The 19,570-nt window shown below is 44.6% G+C and overlaps 1 protein-coding gene across 1 annotated transcript in view; it reads right to left on the reverse strand.

Moving 5' to 3' along the window:
* The window catches only part of LOC147748878 (lactoperoxidase-like), a 1,319,638-nt gene that overhangs the window by 1,059,100 nt on the left and 240,968 nt on the right, over window positions 1-19,570 (reverse strand). Inside the window, exon 4 of the mRNA XM_086964410.1 lies at window positions 2,313-2,351. Coding sequence (XP_086820536.1) covers window positions 2,313-2,351 — 39 coding nt within the window. The remainder of the gene's footprint in view (window positions 1-2,312; window positions 2,352-19,570) is intronic.

Here is a 19,570-nt window from a genome sequence, read left to right on the forward strand (position 1 = left end):
GCAGGTTCAAATATTTAAGTGAATAGAAACAAGTTGCATATTTTTGTTTGTATTGTCTGAATATTGAGAACATCATTTACTCTGAACCCTCCTTCATAATGCACCTGTCTTTAAGGCGGTTGGATGGTAAGCCCATGAAATGGTTCCAAAAAGGTTGTGTTTTGTGTAAATGATACCCCGGTCAGTCATACCGCTTTTAGCCAAGGACAAAGGAATTTACATTTTAGGGCGTATATTAAAGTTCATTAGCTGTTAGCTGGCTGTGGTAAAGTCTAAGCTTCCTGCGTTTTCGCTTCACTAAATGTGAACATGTTTCTAAAGTTGCATTATGTATTATAGCTTCTCCACAGCAGCTCTTTCTACTGGTCTTCCTTGCAAGCAATCATGGCCACTCACAACTGCTCTATTTTTTTGTATTATCCATGTTCACTCATATTTCTAATTCATAAGATTAGTGATGCTGGACACATATGTCACGAGTGTTGCTAATTTCTACACAATAATATTTCGCACAAGGCAGTAATAAATGGAATGTATCTTTTTCATGGATGAGACTGCTTTATTTTGCCTGCGAGAGTACCACAAAATGTCACACATAAGCACAGTGAAAACATGAAAATGTCACACATAAGTGAACTGAAAACCTGGAAGTCAGGTTACAGTGAATAGCACTCAAAAGCTGTTTGCACTGTATTAAGTCAGGCTGGTCCATGAAAAATCATTTGGGAAGTGATTTTAAATACTTATACTGTATCTAAAGACTGGGACCAGCTAGAAACATAATAAAACAGCACATTTTTATAGTTACTTAAATCCAACTCAATGGTGACCCCGGATGTTTAATAAATATGCAACATTTAGAAAGGTACCTTTCCCTTGAATGAATATCTTAAAGGCTAATTTGCATTGGTTCTCCAACCTCTCCCAGCCAGCACATAGCCTTCTATAGGAATGACCAGATGTGAAATGCCTCCCAGGAGAAAACAGTAGACTGTCCTTAATGGGCAGAGAGGTCTCCTCTGAATTCCACAAAATATGTCGTGTGGGAGTTGTGGGCATTCTTTTTGACATTATAGTGTCAAATCCTGAAAGCCTTGGTCCTACCAGACTTCTGTCTCTAGATTTATTGTGGGTACAGTGGCTGCCTTAAATTGTATTTTAGTATTAGATATGGGAGGACACTGGGATTAACATTACACACTCCCCATGCCTGAGCCTTCAGAGGCCAAGTTTAGTGTGGCCAAAGACTTTCGCCACCTTCAAAATGCCTAAAGTGGATAGGGATGGCCCTGCAAACATTTACCCCATTGGTTATGGTGGGCCAAGGAGTAATTCACACCCCCTAGTTTGGACCACGCATAAATCTGGCACCTCCAGGCACCCCCTTTAGAACACTTTCTGGACTTGATGAAGATCAGAAGAGGACTAGAACTGCAGTCTGTGACCTGAGAGCTATGAAGGACTGGACCTGCTCTCTCTTGTGCCAATAACAAACAATCAGACTCCAAAGGTAATTTGGCTAACCTCTTGTGTAAGTACAGGGCCATGAACGCTTCAAGAGGTCTTTTCCGAAAAGAATCCTGCTGGCTTGAGGCAATTAAACTTGGACTGTACCCCAGTGTTGGCCTATGCCCGACACCCTGTGAGTCTCTAAGTTCCTCCCTTCAGCTCCTGGGGAACGTTAGTGCACTTCTGTGGTGGATTAGGACCTAAAAGACTAAATTAGAAGATAAAATATTTTACTGGGACGAATCTGGTTGATGTAACCAACCTGCGCTTCATCACAGTCAGCCTTAAATTGCACCTAGGTCCCACTCTACTGCGACTATTCACTATCATTGTTTTGTTATACTTTTTGCCGCTATTTCTTCTTAAATCTGAAAAAAATCATTGCTCCGGTTCCCGTTATTGGATTTTTGTCATTATGTTTATTAAAAGTTATTCTATTTTTCTAATTGAGGTTGGAATTTTTAAAGTTTTGTATTTTGACTTTATTACTGTTTTGGTAATGCATTAATACTTTACACTTTCCCTAAAATTAAGCCTATCTGCTCTGTGCTGTGGCTACCAGGGGGATAAGATCCATTAACTGACTTTGACCATGACACCATTTGTAACTATTCCTTGAGGTAGGTAGTGACCCACCCCAAAACATAATCTAATTTTTACAATGATATAGACTAGCATGAGCAGTGCATGACAGCAGTAAGAGAGTATGCTCATATCGCAATGAGCTATTGAACATTGTAGGTCGTGAACACTTGCATGTAGCCCATCAGCAAGCCACACAAAGTTGCAATGCGTGTTCTTACCTTAAAGTGGGACCTGCAGAGGATGGTCTCAAGAGTTTGCTGAAAAAGAAAAAAACAAAAAACACAATTAGCTCCTTAAATTAAATATACAAAGTGCTATTAATTGTTGAAAAAGCAACATTTGTTGCAACACTCATCATAAATGAGAACAACTACTAACCGTATTGATCAAATCATTCCCTATGACTGGTGTTTATCAATGTCTCATCAACCTTGTTATTGCACTTCAGTGTTATTACCCAGGTTTGGTTTCCCCGTTGTACAATAGCTTTAGGTCTCTTTAGCAAGTGCCTGAAGCTTGATATTCCACATATCTACACCCACCCTTGTTCTTATAGCTGTTTCCACCAAATGCAACTCTTCACTTTTCAAACTTGTCAAATGTGTCATGTCGGGACTTTTTTTGGCTGGGAATTGGACCGAGGGAGCCTTTTGGAGCACCGCAGCTTAAGCTTCTGCTGGGGTCCGGGCTTCCCCTCACCTCCACCTGTGTTTCATCATTGGAAGGCAGACTAGCAGCAACAGCGGATTCTGGAGCTTCCAGCTTCCTCTGGTGTATTGGTGCTGTCTCTCTGTGCTAAAGGAGGAAGGAGGTAAAGGAGGTGAGGAAAAGGGAAGAGAACGGAGCAATTGCGTTCCTTGTGACTGTTGTGCAGAGACAGGAGGAGGAAGGAACAAAGGGAAAAAAGGTAGGAAGGAGAAACAAAGGGAGTAAGAAGAGGAAGTAAGGAAGTAAAAAAAGAGCAGTTATGTGTTGTAGAGCGATCATGACTTTTATTCACCAGCAGTGCTGTTTTTTTGGGTTTTTTTCTACAAGCACTGACTATCAATCAATCAAGTTTATTGTATTTGATTTGGTTCTCCACTGAGAACCACAAATATTAAATGTACAAAATTCAATTTAAACAGTTTTGTGTAAAAGTTTCTTTCTAATACAAAGTTAACAATGGTTTTAAAAATTTGTAAAAATTGTAATATACAAATTCATTTGGCGGAGCTTTACATAAAATAATCAGTTCCTGTACTGAGTTAATTCTACATTTGGAATAAATTGGTTGTAAAAACCTTTTCCTTGCTTTTACCACTATCGCATTTGGGCAGGTAAACAATAAATGCTCCAAGTCCTGCTCTCCACCATTACACAAATTACATATAAGACTTTCTTTTAGGTACCACCTAAATGTAATAGTTTTTACAGGAAGTATTCCGAATCAGAGCAGAACAATCAATCTCCTGGCCCCATGGTTTAGGTTAAAATTAATATACTGTTGAGGTTTCTTATACTCTATAGATTCAGTAATATTTTTATATAAAGACAATTTAAAACAATGCTGAGAGTCAAGGTCAAAGCTGAGTCTTGAAGTAAAGTGCTTTAGAAAAAGTTTGAGCTGGGCAGGAGTCCGAGAAAGTAACAGCTTGATGTTAACCTCTTATTACTTAAAAGCAGATAGGACATTTCTTGAAAATACATGGTTCGATGATTCACATTCAAATGTTTCTATTTTTAGTAGGGATCGGAGCGTTCCTTCTTCAGCATGGAGGAGATTATATGCCCACCTGATGATATTGGCGATTCCTCGGGCATAGGAGCTGGTTAGTGAAAGCTCAAGGCGGAGAGCTTGCACTGGTACCGCCTGGGACAACTTCGTTAGGATCTTTCCTTCTTTTAAGTCTAAAAAGCTCCATTGAGTTATTGGTATATATTCAAGAGTTTTTTACAGTACTGGTGGAACCTTGGCACTGTATACCTTAAGCATAGCAGAAAAATGTCTTTGTCCAGATGTAGCGTATAACCGTGAAAGTGTGGGGCCTATTTTGCAAAGTCTTGGTGAAGATTCTTCCTAAGTAGGTATATTCATTTACCACTTCCACCATTTTTCCCCCTAGGGGCCAGATGAATTTAGTGCTCCTTTTCCTTCCAGAGAATGGTACTATTTTTGTTTTCGAGATGTTCGGTATTAGATAATTTTCCTCTGTATAGTTGTGGAGTGCCTGAAGGCTTCTTTGCAGACCAAATGGAGTTAGATGTAAAATAATAACATCATCTGCGTATAGCAAAGTATGTATTTTGTGGGAAGCAATTTTAGGTGTGAAGTTGCATATCTGCTGAAAACATTGAGGCAAGTCGCTGAGATAAAGGGAAAACAATAGAGGAGCGAGAAGGCATCCCTGCCTAAGGCCATTTGGGGTCGGGATAGGACTAGTAAGACCCTTTTCCCTCCCCATTTGGAGCTGGCACCAGGTATCTGGATGTAGTGATGATAATATATGTAGTAGTTTGTCCGGGATACCCATTTTGCTGAGTTTTCTCCAGAGTGTTGCTCTGTCCACTCTATCGAATGCGGTGGTAAAGTCAATAAAAGCAGCATATACAACCTGAGATTTTATTGTAACGTATTTATCTAAGATGGTTTGCAGGACAGCAATATTGTCAGTGACTGAATGCTTTGGTCTAAATCCAGCCTGGTATAGGGGAATTAGTCCAGATGAGAAGGCCCAGTCCTTAAGATGATCTAATACTGTTGCTGTGAAGATCTTTCCTGTAGCGTCCAAAAGGGCTATCTGTCTATAATTGCCAGGATGCAGCCTTGTACCTTTTTGTGTATGGGTATTATAATGCTCTCCTTCCAAGACTTGGGGATGTCCCCAGTATTGAAAATATAGTTAAAAAGGGGGGATAACATCTTACTCCATTCTTTGGGGTTGCATTGAAGGACCTTAATCGGAATTTGGTCTGGACCTGTTGCTCCTGTTGTTCTCGCCTTACTTATATGTAACTCACTAGAAAACGGACTGGAAACTCCACTGTCTAAAGGTTTTATTTCTGGGTTCCTAGCAAAGTGATGACTCATTTCTGCGTTGGTATTTAGTTTATATAAATTGGCAAGATAGAGTTCCCATTCTGATGGAGGCACCGGGATAGTTGTAATGTTTTTTTGTACCCATTTCTTTAGCAATAATATTCCAATAGGAACGTTGGTTATTTTGTTTCGCTGCTATCTGAAGGTCTAACCAATTTTTGTCTTGGGTTATTCTCTTGTTTTTTTCTTTTTCTCTCCTGCGTTGATTTTTCAATTTGTTGATTTCTAACTGTTTAGCTGGTAATTTTTCTAAAAACTGTGCTCTTATCAGTTTATTTAGATGATTTGTATTGGTAACTAACTTTTTTTTTGTTTTGATTCTTTGTTGGTTGCATCAACTTTTCGTGTAATTTTTGTGTTAGCTTTTTGATAATGATTTCAAAATGTGTTATCGGATTTGCTGAATGCATTACTTGCAGAAGTTGCGTTGAGTTGATTATGGTGATTATTTTAGTAAGAGTTGCTAAATTCCAATGAATCCGTCTTTGGGCAGGGTTTACCAGAACTGTACTGTGGCTATACATAATTTGATTTGACTGGGACAGTTCTGTTTTCCACTCTGTACTTAGCTGTAGAATAGCATGGTCACTATCATAAACAAAATACATTTTAAGTTGTAAGACTGATCCAAACAGATCGTAGCTACAGATCATGTAGTCCAGTAGTGAAGAATTACAGTTTCCCTGTCTTGTATTTGAGGCAGGGATGTCGCCTTCTACATTGCCATTTAGTATTATTCCATTTAACATGGGTAGTGATGCTATTAGGATCTTCCCTCTTTTATCCGCCTTATTTTCTTTAGGAAGAAGTGCCGGTATGTATGTATGTATGTATATATATATATATATATATATATATTCACTGAAAAAACCATAGGTTATAGACCATATATATAGTGATGTCACTGACCATGTCATGAATGATGTAATATGTGACATCATCAGCAGTGGATTGCGGGTGCGCAATATATAGTTAGTGCAACTAACTATATATGGAATTTCAATGGTTTTGTGTGAGTAAAATAAGGTTTTGTAAATGCGAATTCCTAACTTTATATGGTCTATAACCTATGGTTTTTTCAGTGAATTTTCAAGGTTTTGTAAATGCTAATTCCTAACTATATATGGTCTATAACCTATGGTATTTTCAGTGAATTTTCAAGGTTTTGTAAATGCTAATTCCTAACTATATATGGTCTATAGCCTATGGTTTTTTCAGTGAATATATATATATACATACATATATAAACATATATCATCTGTATATCTATATAAATACAAACATAAATGCATGCATACATATACCTATATGCATACAGATGCATGGTATTTACATGAAAGTTGAAAAAACACTAATAAAAGCAAAGCTAAAAAGCCACCTCATTACAAACAGAATGGCTTTAACTTAAACGAGGGCGAGATCTATTCCATTTTCAATGCTTGTTTACTTTGGTTCCATCAAGAAGGCATTCAGATGTGTCACACATTTGCCATAAATTCTGAATGTTAGCACTCTAGTTGCACATTAGATCACTGTAGTAAAGCTACTGCTCACCAGGGACGTCTGCTGCTGGTATTCAAAGTGCATGTTTCAGTCTGCATGTCAGAATTTTTTGAATGAAATAGAAGAGGATTTGAGAAGTCACTCAAAATGATCCCTAATTTTTCTTTCTGAAGCACTAATCATACTTTCTATGGCAAAATTAACCCCCTCATGTTGTTCCTTTTTAAATTGAGTGTTTTCAGACGTACCACTTCATTCCAATCAAGATGGCTTCTGGTGTGCCATACTTTTGTCATAAGTAAGACTGTTAGCGCTCTAGTTGTTCTTTAGAACACTCTGGGACATTCTGTCATTGGGCTATACTTGGGGTACATCTGGGTGATATTTGGGCTCTTTTGTCTCTGGTGGACATCTTGGGAGACTGTATGTCAGAATTTTTTAATGAAATTGAAGAGGGTTTGAGAAGTCACTCAAAATGTGCCCTAATTTTTCTTTCTGCAGCACTAATCATAATTCATATGGCGAAATATACCCCCTCATTTTGTTCCTTTTTAAATTAAATGTTTTAAGAGTTACCACTTTATTCCAATCAAGATGGCTTCAGGTGTGCCATACCTTTGTAATAAGTAGGACTGTTAGCGCTCTAGTTGTTCTTTAGAACACTCTGGGACATTCTGTCATTGGGCTATACTTGGGCTACATCTGGGTGATATTTGGGCTACATTTGGGCTCTTTTGTCTCTGGTGGCCATTTTGGGAGACTGCATGTCAGAATTTTTTAATGAAATAGAAGAGGATTTGAAAAGTCACTCAAAATGTGCCCTAATTTTTCTTTCTGCAGCACTAATCATACTTTCTATGGCAAAATATACCCCCTCATGTTGTTTCTTTTTAAATTAAATGTTTTAAGAGTTACCACTTTATTCCAATCAAGATGGCTTCAGGTGTGCCATACCTTTGTAATAAGTAGGACTGTTAGCGCTCTAGTTGTTCTTTAGAACACTCTGGGACATTCTGTCATTGGGCTATACTTGGGCTACATCTGGGTGATATTTGGGCTACATTTGGGCTCTTTTGTCTCTGGTGGCCATTTTGGGAGACTGCATGTCAGAATGTTTTAATGAAATAGAAAAGGATTTGAGAAGTCACTCAAAATGTGCCCTAATTTTTCATTCTGCAGCACTAATCATACTTTCTATGGCAAAATATACCCCCTCATGTTGTTTCTTTTTAAATTAAATGTTTTAAGAGTTACCACTTTATTCAAATCAAGATGGCTTCAGGTGTGCCATACCTTTGTAATAAGTAGGACTGTTAGCGCTCTAGTTGTTCTTTAGAACACTCTAGGAGGCTGCAGTAGAACACAAAGGAATCAACTGACAGTCTCTGTCCTTGTTGGATGTACATGTTTCACTGAGAATGTCAGACTTCATTTTCACATGACTGAGAAAGATAATGTGAATTTACAGAAAATATGCTTTCAGTTTAGCTTATAGATCCCCTTCCAAACCACTGTGGGAAAATCATGAGATATTAGTTTTCTTTCAAACAATATTCATGATATCACAGCAGAAGGTTTTTTCACATGGTAAAATCGCCTTAGAACCCACCACAATTCCTAAAACGAGTATGGTACCATCAACAAATGATTTATAATGTAAATAAAGTCCTAAAACCCTCTATTAACTACAATGCTTTTTAATGAGGTGCTATCATGTATATTGGTCCCAAGATGGCTGCCAACACTTCTTGGATGAAGTGCTGACAGCCAATCAGATCAGATGTGTGGTTAGGCTCCGACCAGATATATATATTTTTTTGAACCTAAATTACTCAAAATCCACTGGAGCACATATATTGAGACCTAGCAAAGGCACATCGGGCTAACAGTCCCTACAATTTTGCCAAGTTTCGTGCAAATCCATTCAGCCGTTCGAGCTAAAAGTGAGGCCAACCGCCCTATGGAAATTAACATGGGAAAAACGCGTTTTGGGACCCCCCTTTTTTCTCGGCCCCCCCTTGATGAAACCCCCCCAAATTGTCAGGGGCTGCTCAGAAACAAAATTTTCCATTTTCCTGAACATTTCAGCAAATTCCGTCCACAAAAGCCAAAGTTATTAGACATAGAATTTTCAAAAATCCCATAGAGAAAAAATCCTAACTATATATACCTAATGGCGACCGCCAGTAGGTAATATTACCTACTGGCGGTCGCCAGTAGGTATATATAGTTAGGATTTTTTCTCTATGGGATTTTTGAAAATTCTATGTCTAATAACTTTGGCTTTTGTGGACCGAATTGGCTGAAATGTTCAGGAAAATGGAACATTTTGTTTCTGAGCAGCCCCTGACAATTTGGGGGGGTTTCATCAAGGGGGGGCCGAGAAAAAAGGGGGGTCCCAAAACGCGTTTTTCCCATGTTAATTTCCATAGGGCGGTTGGCCTCACTTCTAGCTCGAACGGCTGAATGGATTTGCACGAAACTTGGCAAAATTGTAGGGACTGTTAGCCCGATGTGCCTTTGCTAGGTCTCAATATATGTGCTCCAGTGGATTTTGAGTAATTTAGGTTCAAAAAAATATATATATCTGGGCGGAGCCTAACCACACATCTGATCTGATTGGCTGTCAGCGCTTCATCCAAGAAGTGTTGGCAGCCATCTTGGGACCAATATACATGATAGCACCTCATTAAAAAGCATTGTAGTTAATAGAGGGTTTTAGGACTTTAGTTACATTATAAATCATTTGTTGATGGTACCATACTCGTTTTAGGAATTGTGGTGGGTTCTAAGGTGATTTTACCATGTGAAAAAACCTTCTGCTGTGATATCATGAATATTGTTTGAAAGAAAACTAATATCTCATGATTTTCCCACAGTGGTTTGGAAGGGGATCCATAAGCTAAACTGAAAGCATATTTTCTGTAAATTCACATTATCTTTCTCAGTCATGTGAAAATGAAGTCTGACATTCTCAGTAAAACATGTACATCCAACAAGGACAGAGACTGTCAGTTGATTCCTTTGTGTTCTACTGCAGCCTCCTAGAGTATTCTAAAGAACAACTAGAGCGCTAACAGTCCTACTTATTACAAAGGTATGGCACACCTGAAGCCATCTTGATTGGAATAAAGTGGTAACTCTTAAAACATTTAATTTAAAAAGAAACAACATGAGGGGGTATATTTTGCCATAGAAAGTATGATTAGTGCTGCAGAATGAAAAATTAGGGCACATTTTGAGTGACTTCTCAAATCCTTTTCTATTTCATTAAAACATTCTGACATGCAGTCTCCCAAAATGGCCACCAGAGACAAAAGAGCCCAAATGTAGCCCAAATATCACCCAGATGTAGCCCAAGTATAGCCCAATGACAGAATGTCCCAGAGTGTTCTAAAGAACAACTAGAGCGCTAACAGTCCTACTTATTACAAAGGTATAGCACACCTGGAGCCATCGTGATGGGAATAAAGTGGTAACTCTTAAAACATTTAATTTAAAAAGGAACAAAATGAGGGGGTATATTATGCAATAGAAGGTATTATTAGTGCTGCAGAAAGAAAAATTAGGGCACATTTTGAGTGACTTTTCAAATCCTCTTCTATTTCATTAAAACATTCTGACATGCAGTCTCCCACAATGGCCACCAGAGACAAAAGAGCCCAAATGTAGCCCAAATATCACCCAGATGTAGCCCAAGTATAGCCCAATGACAGAATGTCCCAGAGTGTTCTAAAGAACAACTAGAGCGCTAACAGTCCTACTTATTACAAAGGTATGGCACACCTGAAGCCATCTTGATTGGAATAAAGTGGTAACTCTTAAAACATTTAATTTAAAAAGGAACAAAATGAGGGGGTATATTTTGCCATATGAATTATGATTAGTGCTGCAGAAAGAAAAATTAGGGCACATTTTGAGTGACTTCTCAAACCCTCTTCAATTTCATTAAAAAATTCTGACATACAGTCTCCCAAGATGGCCACCAGAGACAAAAGAGCCTAAATGTAGCCCAAATATCACCCAGATGTACCCCAAGTATAGCCCAATGACAGAATGTCCCAGAGTGTTCTAAAGAACAACTAGAGCGCTAACAGTCTTACTTATGACAAAAGTATGGCACACCAGAAGCCATCTTGATTGGAATGAAGTGGTAAGTCTGAAAACACTCAATTTAAAAAGGAACAACATGAGGGGGTTAATTTTGCCATAGAAAGTATGATTAGTGCTTCAGAAAGAAAAATTAGGGATCATTTTGAGTGACTTCTCAAATCCTCTTCTATTTCATTAAAAAAATTCTGACATGCAGACTGAAACATGCACTTTGAATACCAGCAGCAGACGTCCCCGGTGAGCAGTAGCTTTACTACAGTGATCTAATGTGCAACTAGAGTGCTAACATTCAGAATTTATGGCAAATGTGTGACACATCTGAATGCCTTCTTGATGGAACCAAAGTAAACAAGCATTGAAAATGCAATAGATCTCGACCTCGTTTAAGTTAAAGCCATTCTGCTTGTAATGAGGTGGCTTTTTAGCTTTGCTTTTATTAGTGTTTTTTCAACTTTCATGTAAATAACATGCATCTGTATGCATATAAGTATATGTATGCATGCATTTATGTTTGTATTTATATAGATATACAGATGATATATGTTTATATATGTATGTATATATATATTCACTGAACAAACCATAGGCTATAGACCATATATAGTTAGGAATTAGCATTTACAAAACCTTGAAAATTCACTGAAAAAACCATAGGTTATAGACCATATATAGTTAGGAATTAGCATTTACAAAACCTTGAAAATTCACTGAAAAAACCATAGGTTATAGACCCTATATAGTTAGGGATTAGCATTTACAAAACCTTCATTTACTCGCATAAAACCATTGAAATTCGCATATATAGTTAGTTGCACTAACTATATATCGCGCACCCGCAATCCACTGCTGATGATGTCACATATTACATCATTCATGACATGGTCAGTGACATCACTGATGACATCACTGATGACAACACCCAGTGACTGTATGTTTCTGTAAAGTTAAAATATGTCTTACATATTGAAGAATGAGTGGATGTATAAGTGTCTGGATGAAGGATTTAGTAGGTGCATGACTGACTGTATGAGTGAGTGATTTAATGTGTCTCACTGAGTGCATGGGTTAGTGACTAAACTGTCTTAATTTGTGCATCATTATGTCTGTTGTTCTGTAAACTGCTGCATGTGTTGATCAGTAGCTATATGAGTAACTATATGGGTTTTTGATTGGTTGCCCAAGTATTTGTATGGGAGACTGAGTGTGTGTGTGGGTGGCTAGGAGGTGTGTGACTCTGTGCATAGATGTGTGAGTAGTTGATTCACTATATGTATGGGTTCAAAAGTGCATGTGGAAACAGCTGTATGGGCGGTTGACTGTCTGCATGAGTGTATTGGTGAGTGAATGGATTTGTAAAACACAGTACATGTGAGAGTTGACATATATAAATAACTGTGCATAAGAGCCAGTGAATGTGTGAGTGGCTGTAAGGATCATTGTGAACATGTATCAGGGTTTGTATAAGAGAGTACATATGTGTTAGTATATGTTTGAATAAGTAAGGTGTGTATAACTGTATAGTTGAGAAAATGGAGGTGTGATTGATTCTTTGCATGACTGACTAGGTGTGTGAGTAACTCCATGGATAAGTGACAGTCTGTGAGTGTCTGTTTATACTGAATGTATCTAAGGTTATATTAGAGTCTGAAGATGTTCATTGTATTATCACATAAATGATATCATCAGTGATGTGATCAGTAATGTCAAATGAGATGTCATCAGTGATGTCATCAGTGATATCATTTGAGATGTCATCAGTGATGTCATCAGTGATGTCATCAGTGATGTCACTGACCATGTCATGAATGATGTAATATGTGACATCATCAGCAGTGGATTGCGGGTACGCGATATATAGTTAGTGCAACTAACTATATATGCGAATTTCAATGGTTTTGTGCAAGTAAATTAAGGTTTTGTAAATGCTAATCCCTAACTATATATGGTCTATAACCTATGGTTTTTTCAGTGAATATATATATATTTAGATAGATAGATAGATAGATATTTTTTTTTCACTGAAAAAAACATAGGTTTGAGGCCTGATATAGTTAGGAATTAGCATTTAAAAAACCTTAGAAATTCACTGAAAAAAACATAGGTTTCAGGGGTGTTATAGTTAGCTAGACATTTTAATCATACAAAACCATTGAAATTCCTCCAATATAGTTACTTGTACTAACTATATCTCGCGCGCCCGCAATCCACTGCTGATGATATCACATTTTACATCATTCATGACATGGTCAGTGACATCACTGATTTTTTTTTTTTTTTAAATATATTTTTATTGCAGGAATTAGTAAATCGTTACAATATCGACCAGCATTGTATCACAAGCAATATCAACATAGTAAAACCCTCTGGCCCCCCACCGTAAGTTTCGTACACAGCCATCCGGCCCACAACCCTGGGGTCGGGCGGCGAGATGCAATGGGGGCTCAGCAGGATGCTTGAGCTGGTCCGGATGATCCACTGTCCGTCATCTGCTTTTCCAAACAAGCCTATAAACCCAAAAGAAAACCCCCACCCTCAAAATACTACTAACCAAAAGAAACCCCACCCACCCCCGCCACCAGCGCCTGGGAGCTACCGCCACAGGATCTGCCATGGGACACACGGGGAAAGCAATAGGACTAACAGTGCAAACGTTTACCGGGACTCAGGGCGAGTCGCTTCTTCATCTTCAGAGTCGCTGGGGGCACAATAATCCCTGAGGGCCTGCACCAAAATTTCCCACTCCAACGCGGCCTCCTGCGCCTTCTCATTACGCTGCCTCCAAGCTAGTTGATATCTCAGCGCGCTCTCCCCCGCCGCCCACTTCAAAAGCTCACTGTGCCATCTGCTGCCTGTCGGACCAACTCGTGCCTTCCAGTTCCTGGTCACCTCTCGTTTAGCAAGGAGGAGCCCTAGGTCGATAAATTTACTAGAAATTTTATTCCTGGGGGTATGGGGGAACCAGTGTAGGAGCCCCACCGCCGCATCAAATGATAAGGATCTCCCCGTCACCTCCTCCAGGGTCTTCTCTACTTCCTGCCAGTAAGATGACAATCCCGGACAGGCCCATAACATATGCAGGAGGTCCGCTTCCTGAGCTGGGCACCTAGGGCATTCCGCCGAATTCGTGGCAAAATACCGCCTAATTTTCACTGGGGTCAGGTACGCTCTGTGGAGAACGTAATAGTGGACCAGCTGGAAACGGGCGTTACGTGTGCCCTTCCAGGCTCGTCTCACCAGCTGGGCCCAGGTCGTCTCCGGGATCTCCCTACCAATGTCCTCCTCCCAGCGGTTTCTCAGAGTGGTAAGGGGAGCCAACCCTTCGTTAATCAACCTGCCGTAAAGGCAAGTGACCGCCTTCACCGTGCCCGCAGACATCATCACGTACTGGCACACCTGAGATAAGGGGGGTTCCTCCTGCCCGCTCTTCCAGTGTGCCTGGATTGCTCGGACAATGGCCGAGTGCAGCAGAAAATCACCACGGGGGATCTCGAATCGGTCGATAAGATCCTGGAAGGACAAGAGTGCTCCGTCCTCGTACAGATCCCCAACCAGCTGTAAGCCGGCATCCTCCCAGGCCGCCAAACGTGACCAATCCCCTCCATGGGGGAGGGCCGTCAGCATCCCCAACGGTATTTCAGGTGCATATGGTGTTCTCAGTTGGCCTCGGGCGTGAGCCCGATTCCAACACAGGCGGACAGTCCGCTCCTCCATCGATAAATCCCGCAGGGCCAAACGTTGTCGCAGCACTATAAAGGAGAGAACATGCCTGGCCATGCCCGTTCCCCTCCTGTCTTCCGGGCCCCGGAATTCCCTGGCGATCTCCTGGGTGAAGGTCTGGAGCTGCGCCGCCAGATAATACTTTTCAAAGTCCGGCACCGCGAGCCCCCCCTCGTCTTTCGGCCTAATCAGGGTTTTGAGGGCTACCCGCCGGCGGCCCGACCCCCAGAGGAATCCGACCACCATAGAGCGTAACAGTCGAAACGTGGCCGGTGGAACCCAGATCGGTAGAGTCCGAAAGTAATATAATATCCGGGGAAGCGCCACCATTTTAAGCAGGGCGATCCGTCCCACCACCGAAAGCGGCAGCGTGGTCCAAAAGTCCATGCAGCCTCGAAGTGCTCGAATGCTGCGGGCAATGTTCCCATCCAGGAGGTCGGGTTGGTCGTGATAGACGAACACCCCAAGGTATTTAAAGCAGTCGGGTTCCCATCGAATCTCCCTAGTTAGGGTAGGGGCGGGAGCACCTTTGCGTACCGGAAAGAGACAGGTCTTGGACCAGTTCACTCGGAGGCCCGAAACCTCCCCAAACTCTGTGAGCGTCACCGCCGCTCCACGTAAAGCGTCGAGCGGGTCCTCTAGGAAGAGCAACAGGTCGTCCGCATACAGCGAAACATAATGCGGGCCCGCAGGCGTCCATAAGCCCGTATAGTGGGCTCCCGACCGAAGGTGCAGCGCGAGTGGCTCCACTGCTAGCGCAAAGAGAAGTGGGGACAGTGAACACCCTTGCCGCGTGCCTCGTTCCACCGGATACTGTGAGGAAATCAGTGGACCCCCCGGACCCTGGCTGATGCAGAGGCATAGAGAACCGCGGTCCACCTGACAAAGCCCTCCCTGAGGCCGAATCTCCGCAGCACCGTACAGAGGTAGTCCCACTCCAGGCTATCAAAAGCCTTCTCTAGGTCCACCGACAAGACGACCGGGGACGGGGCATCCACAAATGGTTCCCCCAGCAAACGGAACAGCCTGCGAATATTCATAGTCGTGTTTCGCCGTGGGATGAAACCAGCTTGGTCTTCATGCACTAGGGAACTCATGTGTCCCAGCAGCCTCGAGGCCAAGATGCTGCTCAGTATTTTATAGTCCACCGTCAACATTGATAGGGGGCGGTAAGACCCCGGGTCGGACGAGTCTCGACCCGGTTTGAGGAGAGGAACCACCAGCGCCTCACACATCGAGCTCGGGAGTCGCCCCAGCCTCTTCGCCTCCCTGTAGACCACCAACAATCGAGGGGCTAGGAGATCAGCGTAAGCTGCATAAAACTCCACGGGTAGGCCATCCAGGCCCGGGGTCTTGTTTCTCGCCATCCGTTTAATGGCCCCGCGGATCTCCCCCAATTCAATGTCGGACCCCAGGGCCTTCGCCACTTCTTGCTCCACTACGCGGAGCTCCAGTGGGCGTAGATAATTATCGAGCCGGGCAGGGTCTCGTGCGGAGCGACTGCGGTACAAACGTTCATAATAATGCCGGAAGCAACTAAGAATCTCCGGTTGGGTGTGTACCTCGGTGCCGTCTCCCTCACGCATACTTGTCGTCAGTTGGGACAGGCGCGTAGGGTTGGCCAACCATGCCAGCAGCGCGCTCGATCTGTCCCCCTCTGCGATGGATCGGACCGTATAGGCTTTATAATCAAAACAGCGAAGCCGTTCGACCTCTGCCGCTACCTTTTCCCTCGCCTCCGCCGTTCGTACCTGCAATTCCGGGTGTCCAGGGCGGCGAATTTCAAGCTCGCGGAGTTGCTGGTCCGCTGCATCTAAGTCAGCCAGGATAACGCGCCTCATACCCACTTTCTTAGAAATACAGTAACCCCTCACCACTACCTTAAAAGCGTCCCATTCTAACGCTCGTGTACTCGCGGTGCCGCCTTTGGACGCAAAATATTCCAATACCTTGTCTCCCAGGTCCGCTCTGAAAACACTGTCCTCAAGAATCTCGGGTCGCAGCTTCCAGGTGGGCACCGCCGGCGCCCCGGGGAACCAGCGAAGGTCCAGCAGGAGTGGGTTATGGTCTGAAATGGTTCTGGACAAGTACTCAGATCGGACCGCTGCCGAAACCAGTTCGGGCGACCCAAGAAAGGCATCCAGTCGGACATGCAACTCATGCAGGCCCGAGAAGTATGAATAATCCCTAGATGCGGGGTGATGCGCCCTCCAGATGTCCGTCAAACCCCATCGGGTCTGCCAATCCTGACGACCCTTAGCCGTGCGACGAACCGGAGAATCGGGAAGTGGCGGATGGGAGCGGTCAATATCCACGTCCACTACGGAGTTGAAGTCTCCCCCAAGCAGAAGGGGCCTGGAGAAAAAGTGGGCCAACGAGCCCGATAACCTGGAGAGGAAGGCAGTCTGGTCCACATTAGGAGCGTACACACAGCAAACATTCAAGTCCCTCCCTCCTAGAGTGCCCGAGATGGCCACGTAACGTCCCTCTGGATCTATCACTGTTCTCGTGACTTGGAAGGGGACCCCCGCTCTGATCCATATTAGCGCCCCTCTGGCATACGCGGAGTACGACGTGGAAAATACCTGCCCCCTCCATCTACGCTGTAGCGCCGCCCCTTCCGCCCTGGTCAGATGAGTTTCCTGCAACAGCGCCATTTGCACTCCCCTACGCACTAAATAAGCGTGGACTTTGTGGCGCCTGGACATAGTATGAAGCCCCCTTACGTTCCAAGTAACACATTTCAAGTTAGCAACATCAGCCATTGTCCCATATTGTTCTCGCACAGTCTCCCCGTCCGGGCTCCCGCAGAGAAAAGATAACATCCATCCCAGCACTGATGGCGGCCATTTTCCCCAACCAAAACCAAACAACCCAAGAACAAACCGAACTCTCACCCACCCACCCCAGAACAGGACCCAAACTGCGCCATCCAGATCCCATCCAAACCTCGCCTTCCCTCAACCCAATAACCCCTACTACTCCTACGGTCGCCACCGTAGGAAGGCCTTAAGGGCCAGGTGCGGGCCGGGCGGAGGCAGTGGGCCCTCGACGCTCAGGCCACCAGGACTAAAACAAGCCCTAAACAGTACCAAAAACCCCCTCGGGGCAGAAACAGGGGCACCCCACCCCTCCCACCCTCTTTGTCAGCAGCAATGGACGGCAACCGCCTCCCCCCTGCCGGGCCCCCACCCAAAATAAAGCAGCACACCCCGTTACCCTTGTCCATCCAAAAGGTCCTCCACCGATTTCGGTGTGATCACCGGTGTACGGGCACTGTCAGTCACCGAGTCCTCCGATTCCGATGGTGCCTCCTCATCACCCGGGTTGTTTTCCTCCTCAATGGCTTCGTCTCGTGCACCAGACAACTCCGACAATACTTCCAACACTCCCCTCCGCTCCGACGACGTCTCTACAGTTGAGGGCCCTCCCGTGCGGCGATTCCTGATCCTCCTGGATCGCCGTCTCTGTTCCGGCTCATCCGCCTGTTGGGACGAGGAGCCGAAGCCATCTTTCCCCGCCCTGTAAAGCTCGAGCTAGGCACAGACATCCTGCGGGGTGTCGAAGAACTGAGTTTTATCATCGACAATGATGCGGAGCCTTGCAGGATAGAGGAGCGAGTACTGGATGCCCTCGCTCCTGAGCTCGCGCTTGACCGCCAGGAAGGAGAACCGCTTGCGTTGAGTCTCGTAGGTGTAATCCGGGAAGATGTTCGCCTGACTGTTCGCCACTTTGAAAGGACCATTATGTCTGGCGGCATTAAGGATTAAGTCCCTGTCCCGAAAGTGCAATAACCGCGCCACCACCGGTCTCGGGGCGCGTCCTTGTTGCGGTGGCCGCGCCGGGACTCTGTGGGCACGCTCCAGAGTGTAGAAGGAGGATAGCCCCTCCGGGGCCACCGTGTCACGGAGCCAGGTCTCCAAGTATGTCACCATGTCGCCATCCTCGATCTTTTCCGGGAGGCCCACTACACGGATGTTGTTCCTTCTGTTGCGGCCTTCCGCATCCTCCGCCCTCTGCTCCAAGGTCGCAATTCGGGATAAGGCATCCTTCATCGTTGCAGCCAAGGTTCGCTGCGCCGGCTCCAAGGTTTTCACCGAGCTCTCCACTTCCTTGACCCGGTCCGACAGTTTACCGTGGTCCGCTCTGAGGAGGCCTAGGCTCGTCGCCACCTGGGCAATGTCCTGTTGGAGGGCCGATCTCGTGGTCGCTATCGCCTCCAGGACGCGGTCGAACTGTTGTTGCATCGGTGCGCCACCAGAACTCTTTTTTGTCCCCATGTTCCTCTTTGTCCTGGGCTTCCGAGTCCGAGGCAGTCGGGGTAGTCCCCTTGGCTCCTCTAGGTTTCCCCATGTCACCGGGGGCACTCTGTGAAGGTCCCGGAGTAGGCGTCTCCGGGTGCAGATGCCGACCACGACCCTCCCGGTTACTGGTCTTCAAATCAAGTATGGGAGATCTCCTTCTCCAGGGCCTGTGGAGACTTCTCCGCTTCGGCTCACGCCACCGCCACGGCGTCCGAGGGCACCGATGAGGGGGCGGAGACAACCGCCGCCGAGTCGGGCAGGCCCGCTCAGCCGCTAGAGACCCGGGGTGAGGGTCACCAACTCCACCGGACGACTTGTGGCGCCAAAGTGTCGCGCCTCCCATGGAAGTGGACTGGCCAGGAAAACGTAGCTAGGTGCGGTGTCGTGAGTTGGGCCACCGCCTGGATCACAGGGCGTCCACTCCCGGGGTCCCCTATACCGTGGGCATCCGCCCAGTCACCCAGCCGAGTGCAGACTCGTTATAAAAAGTCCGATCCAATTGACATCTAGTGCACAGAGCAGCCGGGGATGGCAAAGCCGGGCGCAAGTCGCTGCTCGCGACGCTCCTCCGAGTCAATGGGTCTGACCAGGGGGACAAAGAAGTCCGGGCGCCATGTTGGGTCGCACTCCGCAACTCCGCAAACTTCGGTTCCACTCCGGATCAACCCTCGTCCGAGCCCCACCAGGGGCCCCGGCAGGTCTCCGTCGGTCCGCTCAGCAGAATGCGGGGTCTGGGGTGCCCCGCAGCCTCCGATTTACA

This window comes from Lissotriton vulgaris, chromosome 1_1, assembly GCF_964263255.1.
Source record: "Lissotriton vulgaris chromosome 1_1, aLisVul1.2, whole genome shotgun sequence".
Lineage (NCBI taxonomy): Eukaryota > Metazoa > Chordata > Amphibia > Caudata > Salamandridae > Lissotriton > Lissotriton vulgaris.